The following is an 11,580-nucleotide window of genomic DNA, read 5'->3' as shown; positions in this document are numbered from 1 at the left end:
AAAGTTCTGGAATTACAGGAGTGAGCCACTGCACCCAGACAAGATAGGTAATTTTCAATTTAAGACCATGGACCAGGCATGATGACTCACATCTGTAATCACAGCATTTTGGGAGGCTAAGACAGGTGGATCACTTGAGATCAGGTGCTCGAGATCAGCCTGGCCAACATGGTGAAACCCCATCTCTACTAATAATAAAAAATTAGCCAGGCATGGTGGCAGTGCACATATGTAGTCCTAGCTACTCAGGAGACTGAGACAGGAGAATTGCTTGAACCTGGGAGATGGAGGTCACAGTAAGCTGAGGTCATACCACTGCAAACCAGCCTGGATGACACAGCAAGACTCTGTTTCAACAACAATGACAACAACAAAAAGATTGTGGCACATTCCTTTCAATGACATATCTTTGTGAGGCTGATTTTTTGTGGGCTGTTGCTGTGATTAAAAACAAGTACCACAAGAAAAGTAATGTAGACAGGCACAGCAGCTCATGCCTACAATCTCAGCATTTGGGGAGGCCGAGACAGGAGGATGGCTTGAGGCCAGGAGTTTGAGACCAGCCTGAGCAACATAATGAGAACTCTCTCTACAAGAATTTTAAACATTAGCGAGATATGGTGCCATGTACCTGAATAGTCCCAGCTACAAGGCTGAGGTGGACGGACTGCCTGAGCCCAGGAATTGGAGGCTGCAATGAGCCATGACTGTGCCACTGCACTCAGCCTGGACAACAGAGTGAATGAATAAGAGAACGAATCGAAAGAAGGAAGGAAGGGAGGGACGGAGGGAGGGAGGGAGGGAAGGAGAAAGGAAAAAAGGAAAAGAAGGAAAATAAAAGAGAAGAAAAGAGGAGCAGGAGCGGTGGCTCACACCTATAATCCAAGCACTTCGGGTAAGCCAAGGTGGGCAGATCACCTGAGGTCAGAAGTTCATGACCAGCCTAGCCAACTTGGTGAAACCCCATCTCTACTAAATTTACAAAATTTAGCTGGATGCGGTAGCAGGTGCCTATAATCCTGGCTGCTTGGGAGGCTGAGGCAGGAGAATCGCTTGAATCCGGGAGGCAGAGGTTGCAGTGAGCCAAGATCGCACCATTGCACTCCAGCTGGGCAACAGGTGCTAAAAGGAAAGAAAGAAGAGAGAGAGAGAGAAAGAGGAAAAGAGAGGAAGAAAGAGAAGAAGGAAGAAAGGAAGGAAAAGAGAGAGAGAGAGACCAGACACAGAGGCTCATGCCTGTTAATTCCAGCATTTTGGGAAGCCAAAGAAGGCAGATCACCTGAGGTCTGAGGTCCAAGACTAGCCTGGCCAACGTGGTGAAACCCCATCTCTACTAAAAATATAAAATTAGCCAGGCATGGTGGTGCACACCTGTAGTCCCAGTCACTTGGGAGGCTGAAGCATAAGAATCGCTTGAACCTAGGAGGCTATGGTTGCAATGAGCCAAGATCGTGCCACTGCACTCCAGCCTGAGCGACAGAGTATGACTCCTTTAAAAAAAAAAAGAAAGAAAAGAAAAAGAAGGAAGGAAAAGACAGAAAGAAAGAGAGAGACAGGGAGAGAAAGAAAGAAAATTAATAAGAAATGCAGGTGGAAGTGTCTAATCTGATTCCAACATATGAGAAACAGTGCCCAACAGGCATATACATTTTATTAGTAAGGGTGGTTACTTAAGAATGAAACTAAATTGCTACATTTTTCTCCTAATTTATATGCATCATTTCTTCAAGCAGCTACTAACTTGTTAGAAAATACTTATTAAGTATTGTTTGGACCTAATTACTTACATAATATAGCTGTAAGGTATTTCTTTTACACTAGGGTTTCTATGATTGAGACACTAAGGGCACCATGAACTGAGAACATTTGGGAATCTTTAAATTAAGCTAATATCTTAAGGATGAGCAGGCATTTCAAAAACCATGTAACAGAATGAAGGCCAGCCATGGTGGCTCACACCTGTAATCCCAGAACTTTGGGAGGCCAAGGCAGGCAGATCACCTGAAGTCAGGAGTTTGAGACCAGCCTGGGCAATATGGTGAAACCCCATCTCTACTAAAATACAAAAAACTAGCTGGACATGGCACATGCCCGTAATCCCAGCTATTCAGGAGGCTGAGGCAGAAGAATGGCTTGAACTTGGGAGGCAAAGGTTGCAGTGAGCTGAGATGGTGCCACTGCACTCCAGCCTGAGCAACAGAGGCAGACTCCATCTTAAAAAAAAAAAAAAAAAAAAAAGTGTAATGGAATGAGAGGGAAAAGACAGGGTCCCTACCCTTAAAGACATTACTAAACTCTAATTAGGGAGGCAAAACTAAAAGATAAATAGTTTTAAAATAATTTAGTTAGGCCTGTAATCCCAGCACTTTGGGAGGCTGAGGCAGGTGGATCACGACTCAGGAGATTGAGACCAGCCTGGCCAACATGGTGAAACCCTGTCTCTACTAAAAATACAAAATTTAGCCAGGCATGGTGGTGGGCAACTGTAATCCCAGCTACTAGGGAGGCTGATGTAGTAGAATCGCTTGAATCCAGGAGGTAGAGGTTGCGATGAGCTGAGATCCTGCCACTACAGTCTAGCCTGGGCAACAGAGTGAGCTCCGTCTCAAAAGAAAAAGAAAAAAGAAAAAATTTACAGTTAAACTTTAATATCTGCAAAGTTCATCCATATCTTTTATTATGAAATTCTACTGTGTATCTATTTCCAAACCGAGAGTCTCTGAAAGCCTGTATCACTGTCCACAGAAACAGCAGAGAGTTTACATTCAAGGGAGTGTTTTTGTGTTAGGCTCACTTTTGTCAGTTTACTTTCTCACACTTTACTCAGAATTGAATCCTACAATAACCCTATGCAAGGATAACTGCTTTAAGCGTTGTCCATCTCCCAGCTGCTTCTTTCCCACTGTCCTTCAAAATTAAGCTCATATACATCACCTCCTCTGGAAGCCCTCCCTGACTCATTGAACTAAAATTTAGATGTCTCTTCCCTTACCTAAATGGTATATTTATATCATAGGTCTTATCATTCTATCCAGTAGTCATTACCAGTTAATTTCCTTATTTCCTCACCACATTGTGAACTTTTGGCAGCAGAGTCTGTGTCGTCCTTTTTTTTTTTTTTTTTTTTTTTTTTTTAAAGACATGGTCTTAGGCCGGGCGCGGTGGCTCAAGCCTGTAATCCCAGCACTTTGGGAGGCCGAGACGGGTGGATCACTTGAGGTCACAAGTTCAAGACCAGCCTGGCCAACGTGGTGAAACCCCATCTCTATTAAAACTACAAAAATTAGCCAGTAAGGTGGTGTGCACCTGTAGCCTCAGTTACTCAGGAAGTGGAAGCACAAGAATCATTTGAATCTGGGAGGTAGAGGTTGCAGTGAACAGAGATGGCGCCATTGCACTCCAGCCTGAGCGACAGGGCAAGACTGACTCAAAAGCAAAAAAACAAAAAAAAAACACCACAGCTAATTATGCCATTTCACTTTAATGGACCTCTTAGAAAAAAAAAATAATAATAATTTACTCTCAAAAATCTTAGAAAACAGATTAACAAATCTGTAAAAATTAAAATGATAATCATCCAAGCTGATATTCATACACTTTTGATAGAAATACAACAAGCATGTTTGTGATGGTTAATTTCCGGTGTCAACTTAACTGGATTAAGGGATACTCAGATAGCCGGTAAAACATTATTATCTGTGAGGGTGTTTCTGGAAGAGATTAGCATTTGAAGCAGTAGACTGAGTTCCAGCCTGGGCAACACAGCGAGACCCTGCCTTTACAAAAAATACTTAGGCCAGGCATGGTGGCTCACGCCTGTTATTACAGCACTTTAGGAGGCCAAGGCAGGTGGATCACCTGAGGTCAGGAATTTGAGACCAGCCTGGCCAACATGTTGAAACCCTGTCTCTACTAAAAATATAAAAATTAGCCAGGTGTGCTGGCAGGCACCTGTAATCCTAGCTACTCGGGAGGCTGAGGCAGGAGAATTGCTTGATCCCAGCAGGCAGAGGTTGCAGTGAGCCAAGATCACACCACTGCACTCTAGCCTGGGCGGTAGAGCGAGACTCTGTCTCAAAAAAATAAAATAAAAAATAATTAGCCAGGCCTGTAGTCCCAGCTACTCGGACGGCTAAGGCAGGAGGATCACTTGAGCCAAGTGGCTGCAATGAGCCGTGACAGAGCCACTATACTCCAGCCTGGGTGACTGAGCAAGACTCTGTCTCAAAAAAATAAAAATAAAAAGTTTAAAGTAGACTGTATGAGTCCATTCTCACATTGCTATAAAGAAATACCTGATGAGCTAGGCATGGTGGCTCATGCCTATAATCCCAGCACTTTGGGAGGCCGAGGCGGGCGGAGCACCTGAGGTCAGGAGTTCAAGACCAGCCTGACCAACATGGAGAAACCCCATCTCTACTGAAAATACAAAAAAATTAGCCAGGCATGGCGGCACATGCGTGTAATCCCAGCTACGAGGGAGGCTGAGGCAGAGGTTGTGGTCAGCTGAGATCGCACTGTTGCACTCCAGCCTTGGCAACAAGAGCAAAACCCTGTCTCAAAAAAATAAATAAATAAATAAATACCTGATGAATCACCGTCTCTACTAAAAACAACAACAACAAAAATTGCCAGGCATGATAGCACACACCTGTAATCCCATGTACTCAGGGAGGCTGAAGCAGGAGAATCTCTTTAACCTGGAAGGCAGAGATTGCAGTGAGCCAAGATTGTGCCAATGCTCTCTAGCTTGGGTGACAGACTGTCTCCGTCTCAAAAAACAACAACAAATGAATTAAATCTATAGGTAAACACCTGGAAGGATATTTCCATGATACAGTCAGCAAAAAATACAATAATCTCACTTGAAGGTAAAAAAATAAGTATCTGCATTTTGGTTCACAAGAACATTGAGAAAGAGATGAGGAAGGAGTTCATAACAAGCAGCTACTACTGGTGATCTCAGGACTAGAAAAGATTTAACTTTTCCCAGTGGGCATATATTACTTTATAACTTAAAATGGAAAGGCAAAAAATGAACATTTTCAAAATTAAGAGCAGTAAATCTGAAGATCTTCTCCCCTCCTCCAAGTTCTTAACATAAAAATCCCATGTTACAAGCACCCTTAATGAAACAGTGGTACTTCAGAAGAGTCAAGTATCCTGTAGACCACTTCTTTTACAGATGATGTAAACTTTCTTAAAAAAGAAATACAGGCCGGGCGCGGTGGCTCAAGCCTGTAATCCCAGCACTTTGGGAGGCCGAGGCGGGTGGATCACGAGGTCGAGAGATCGAGACCATCCTGGTCAACATGGTGAAACCCCGTCTCTACTAAAAATACAAAAAAACTAGCTGGGCGTGGTGGCGCGTGCCTGTAATCCTAGCTACTCAGGAGGCTGAGGCAGGAGAATTGCCTGAGCCCAGGAGGCGGAGGTTGCGGTGAGCCGAGATTGCGCCATTGCACTCCAGCCTGGGTAACAAGAGTGAAACTCCGTCTCAAAAAAAAAAAAAAAAGAAATACAACTATTATTCTACCTATTCCACCAAAAGGAAAGAGGCCTATTATTTATTTGTTTGTTTGTTTGCTTTTTAATTGATAAGGAGTTTCGCTCTTGTTACCCAGGATGGAGTGCAATGGCTCAATCTTGGCTCACCACAAGGGTTCAAGCGATTCTCCTGCCTCAGTGGGCAGATGACCTGAGGTCAGGAGTTTGAGACCAGCCTGGCCATTATTGTGAAACCCCGTATCTACTAAAAATACAAAAATTAGCCAGGCATATTGGCAGGCACCTGTAATTCAAGCTACTCGGGAGCCTGAGGCAGAAGAACTGCTTGAACCCAGGAGGTGGAGGTTGCAGTGAGCTAAGATTGCACCCCTGCACTCCAGCCTGGGCAACAGAGTAAGCCTCCATCTCAAAAAAAAAAAAGAAAAAAAAAAAATGCTAAGAAAGGAAAGGAAGAAAGAAAAAGAAATTCAAGGAAGACATTCAAACACTTCTGGTCTTGAAAATGGGTGAGCCAACTGCTACTGGAGCGCCCTCTGGGGACTGAATTTTTAAAAATTGTTTATCTTCAAAACAATACACTCTACATATGAATTCAACTTATTCAACTTATAATTCAATAAATAAGTGCTTACTAAGCTCTTACTATGTGCCAGGCACAATGTTCAACACTGAGGACATAAAGATAAATGAAATAAAATTTCTGATTTGTATATGCTTAAAGTCAATTATCATCCAAAACTTTTTCTAAGTGCAGTAAGTAGGATGACCAGTCAAAATATGAGTTATCCTCACAGGCCCTAGAGGAAATTAATACAGACGATAAAATGCTTTCTGGGTGAGGCTGGGCACAAGGGCTCATGCCTGTAATCTCAGCACTTTGGGAAGCTTAGGCAGGTGGATCACCTGAGGTTATAAGATCAAGACCAGATTGGCCAACATGGTGAAATCCCATCTCTACTAAAAATACGAAAATTAGCCAGATGTGGTGGCAATCATCTGGAGCCTGAGGCAGGAGAATCTCTGGACACCAGGAGGTAGATCAAGCCACCGTACTACAGCCTGGGCAACAGAGCAAAACCCTCTCTCTCAAAAAAAAAAAAAAGTTTTATAGAAAGCAATTTGGTATGGTTATAAGCTTTAGTCACAGTTTGTTTATGTAAGCAAAATGTTCACAATCTTTAAAAGAGAGGTTTAAATATTCCAACTAACGCATGCAAAATTGTGGTTATTTTCAAATAAAAATTTAGGTTACACTGCCATAATTTCATTTGGGCCAAAACAACAAATATAAATAAAGCTTCATTTTTAAAATTCAAAAATGGTAACAGTATTCTCATCATAATTTTTTAGAAATAAATTATTCCATACTAACTCCACTCTGGAAACTGGGTGTCACACAGATTTAGAAAATGGCTCATTTTCAAAAACAAATTCAGTAGCAGAGGACATGGATTTACAAACATTAAACTTGACATGTAACTGATTAAATGAAAAAAAAAAAGAAAAAAATAGATTTAAAAACAATTAGAAAATAAAACAAGTTCTCCTTCAAGTCTGGGTATTTCAAAGGAAGGAAGGAAAGAAGGGAGGGAGGGAAGAAAGGAAGCGGGGAGGGAGGAAGGAAGGAGGGAGGGAAGGAGGGAAAGGAAAGAAGAAAAGAAAGAAAGAGAGAAAAAGAAGGGAGGGAGGCCAGCTGGGTGCCGTGGCTCACACCTATAATCCTAGCACTTTGGCAGGCCAAGGCGGGTGGATCACGAGGTCAAGAGTTTGGAACCAGCCTGGCCAATATGGTGAAACCTCATCTCTACTAAAAATACAAAAATTAGTCAAGTATGAAGGCATGTGCCTAGAGTAGTCGTTACTCAGGAGGCTGAGGAAGTGGAGGTTGCAGTGAGCTGAGATCGCACCATTGCACTCCAGCCTCAGTAACGGAGCTAGACTCCATCTCCAAAAAAAAATTATTTGCCATTACTGCACAGAATAAAAAATAATTGCAGAATGTGTAGATTATTTTTTACCCAGTGTAGTAGTATGGATGTTATTAATTTAGGTATAGAGGGGCGGGGGGGTGGGGAGGTGGGAAGAGATCGCATGGGGAGAAATGACAGATACAGGTGAGGGGACGGAAGGCAGCAAACCACACTGCCAAGTGTGTACCTATGCAACAATCTTGCATGTTCATCACATGTACCCCAAAACCTAAAATGAAATAAATAAATAAATTTAAAAAAAAGAAAAACTCACAGCTAATAGTACACTTAAAAAAATAAAAATAAAAATAAAAATAAATAAAATAACCTTAAAACAAAAAATTTAGGTATAGACATTTTAAAAGCATATTGTGATTCAGAAACAGCATACTGTAGTTAAATGCATTCAAATGTAACAGTTACAAAGTAATTTAAAAGAAAAATACTACTTTGCAATAAAAATAACCAGGCCAGGCATAGCTGCTCATGCCTACAATGCCAACACTTTAAGAAGCCAAGGCAGTAGGATCCCTTGAGTCTAGGAGTTCAAGACTGGCCTGAGCAATATAGTGAGACCTCATCTCTACAAAAACCTAAAAAAAAAAAAAAGTTAGCACCTGTCATCCCAGCTACTCAGTAGACTGAGGTGGGAAAATGGCTTGATCCCAGAAGGCACAGGTTGGAGTGGGCTGAGTTGGCGCCACTGTACTCCAGCCTGGGTGGCAGAGACAGACTTGGTCTCAAAACAAACAATGACGACCACAAAACCCAATAAAAATCAATAAAAATAACAAATCAAAACCCAAAAATCAGTAAAAATAACCAATATAATAAGATCAGAAAGTTTAAAGCGGAGAAAATAATTATTTGCATCAGTCTCTGTGTGCCAGACATTTTACTTCATTTAATATTCACAAATACCATACAAGATAGGCATTTCTATTTTTTCCCTTTTCACAGAGGAACTCAAACTAAAAGTAACAACTTTTCTGGGCCTAGAGAAACAGTAAATGGCAGAGTCAGGGTTTGAACCCATATCTCTTTGACTTTAAAGTCGTTGCTACTTCTCCTATCATGCTATTTAAACGTAAGAGAAATCTCATATAGTAAACAAAAATTTGAAATCACTCTGACTTGTCACTTGTCTTTTATTTATTTATTTATTTCCTGAGAAGGAATCTTGCTCTGTCACCCAGCCTGGAGTGCAATGGCACAATCTCAGCTGACTGCAACCTTCGCCTCCCAGGTTCAAGCAATTCTCCTGCCTCAGCCTCCCAAGTAGCTGGGATTACAGGCACCCGTCACCAGGCCCGGCTGATTTTTTATATTTTTAATAGAGACGGGGTTTCACCATGTTGGCCAGGCTGATCTGGAACTCATGACGTCAGGTGATCCACCCACCTCAGCCTCCCAGGCATAAGCCACCACGCCTGGCTAATATTTGTATTCTTAGTAGAGATAGGGTTTCTCCATGGTGGCCAGGCTGGTCTCCAACTCCTGACCTCTGTGATCCACCTCCCAAAGTGCTGGGTTTACAGGCATGAACCACCCCGCCCGGCCTTGTCACTTGTCTTTTAAAAAGTAAAGAGAAAGGAGGCTGAGGCAGGAGAATCGCTTGAACCGGGGACTCAGAGGTTGCAGTGAGCCGAGATCGCACCACTGCACTCCAGCCTGGCGATACAGCGAGATTCCATCAAAAAAAAAAGTAAAGAGAACCAACAATTTTTTTTTTAAAGAGGATGCAAATATTACTTTTTTTTAGTTGGATTACTTCCACTTTGACACCTAAAAATTATCAATATTTATATATACATCTGTACAACACATAATGACTTGAACACGTCTAACTTTCTCGGGATGCTATTTAGGGAATAAAATACAGGACAGGAGTTGATTACTCTGAACATATAAGGAGAGAAGCAAAAGCCCAAAGCTAATATAGGCCATATCCTGGAAGAGGAGGAAATTAGAAGTTCTAGGTCAAAAAAAACTTTGGTTGGTTAAGGAGTTTCAGAGCGATTTCACTAGAGGCCACCAATGGTTGCCTCTTCTGTTTCTAGATGTCTTGTTTTATTATCCATGAAGCCTTTTTCTTCAGTGTCAATGCAACTAAGCAACCATACACCTAGCCCAAAAATTGTTAAAAGAATTGAACTGGTAATCTAACACATCTTAAAGCAAAAGAAATAAAAGTAACAGGATTTTACAATTGGGAGGTGTTTTATATTCTGAGAAAATCTGGGTTCAGAGACTCTTTTCACTGTATTAGAAGGGGCAACTGAGGCTGGGATAGAGGAAGTGACCGAGGGCCGAGCGTGAGTTGGCAGCAGGGCCAAAGGTTAAAAGCCTGATCTCAGAACACCGCTCCGGATTTTCCCCATCCCCGCCCCGGGCAGAGCCTCTGGGCGGACCCCGCCTTAAAGCTTACGGGGACAGGACCCGAGAGCGCTAGCCGCAGCCCACAGCACACCTAAAAGAACACCTGGCCCACCAGGTGACAGTTCGGTGTTTAGAGAACCAGAGGGAAGGCGCGGGAAAGAAAAATAGGTCTCCCCTTCAGGCAACTGCGGGCGAACACGGCCTCTCACCCAAATCCGTGCCCCACTGCCTTCACCCACCACACGATCAGCGACACGCTGACCTTTGCGCGCTGAGGGACCCCTTTCCCAGCCCACTTTAGAGACGAATCGGTCCCCAAAATGTAGGAAAAGAAGGGGCGCGGGAACAAAGCGACCCAAGCGGTACCCCCCAAGGCGGGCGGCCGCGGACTACGAGTCCCGGCATGCCGCGCGCCGGCAGCCCTCGGCCACTGCCACGCGAGCTGCGCGGTGGCTGCCGGGACTCGTAGTCTACGGCTCCACGACTCCGGGAGGCGCGGACCCGGCGCGGCAGCACAGGCCGGCTCGCGTCCAGTTAAGCCTCCAGGAGTCCTTCGGTTGCTGGGGCCTCACCTCGACGATGCGGGCGCACTGTGTCCCCTTGCCGGCGCCGGGGCCGCCGAGGACGAACACGACCAGCGGCTTCATGAGACGGGGAGGGCAGAGGAGAATCGGGTGGCGGTTCTGCAGCAAGAAGCTAAGGCCCAGGACGTGAAGCAGCCGGCTGCGGCAGGAGCTCAGCATACACCGCGCCTCGGCCGGACGCTGAAGGAGCTGACAGCGGCCGGCGCGGCGCGGCGCGGGGCGGGGCGGGGAGGCGGCGGGAGAAAGGGGCGGGCTGAGCCAGCGCCCGCCGCGGCCCCGCCGCCTGGGCTGCCCGGGCGTCCGCGGCGCTGTCGGAAGGGGAGGAGCTTCCCGCGGCTCGCGCGGCTGCTGCGCCTAGGCGACCTTCGTGCGGTCCGCGCCAGCCTTCCTCCACCCCTTGGCTTGTTCGTTAGTATTTTCTGACCGCAGATACGTTATCCTGCGCCCACAGGTGTCGGGTGTTGAGCTGGAGGCCGAGACCTGATCCGCGGGAAAGTAAAACCCATTGTCTCTGTTTGCAAGGAGTTTCCATTTAAGTGGGGAGGTGGTCAGTATGAATAAGTAAACACCAATACATACAAACGGCGGTACAATTGTGAAGAAATAACAAGTAGCACATAAGATGGCCAGGGTCGCCAGAGAAGGCCTCGGAAGAGGTGACATTCAAGCCAAGACAGGATAGGAAAGAGCGAAACCAGGCAAACACCTGAATAGAGTGCCTCAGAGAAAAGCATATGCAAAAGATCTGAGATGGCTTGGCATGTTAGAGCAGTTGCAGGAAGGCCTGGCTGGGAGCGGTGGCTCCAGCACTTTGGGAGGCCGAGGCAGAAGGATCGCTTGAGCCTAGGAGTTCGAGACCAGCCTGGGCAACGTGGCGAGACTCCCGTCTCAACCAAAAATTTAAAAGCCTGGCGCGGTAGCACGTGCCTGTGATCCCAGCTACTGGTGAGGCAGAGACGAGAGGTTCACTTGTGTCCAGGAGCCATGATCGCACCACTGCACTCCAGCCTGGGTGACAATGAGACTGCCTAAAAATAAATAAATAAATAAAAAATAAAAGGGAAGGCCAATGGCAGTGAGGCCAGGGCTGAGTTGAATGAGGGGAGAATGGAAGGTGAAAAGTTGAGAAAGTGAGGTCG

General features: G+C 44.9%; 1 protein-coding gene across 1 annotated transcript in view; it reads right to left on the bottom strand.

Moving 5' to 3' along the window:
- CMPK1 (cytidine/uridine monophosphate kinase 1) overlaps positions 1-10,762 on the bottom strand; it is a 41,037-nt gene extending 30,275 nt beyond the window's left edge. Inside the window, exon 1 of the mRNA XM_003921586.4 lies at positions 10,430-10,762. Within this exon, the coding sequence (XP_003921635.1) occupies positions 10,430-10,600 (171 nt within the window). The 5' untranslated portion in view covers positions 10,601-10,762. The remainder of the gene's footprint in view (positions 1-10,429) is intronic.
- Positions 10,763-11,580: the final 818 nt, after the last annotated feature.

This window comes from Saimiri boliviensis, chromosome 11 (genome assembly GCF_048565385.1).
Source record: "Saimiri boliviensis isolate mSaiBol1 chromosome 11, mSaiBol1.pri, whole genome shotgun sequence".
NCBI classification, from domain to species: Eukaryota; Metazoa; Chordata; class Mammalia; order Primates; family Cebidae; genus Saimiri; species Saimiri boliviensis.
Note: the sequence above shows the minus strand (reverse complement) of the source record. Positions and strands in the feature narration are given on the sequence as shown.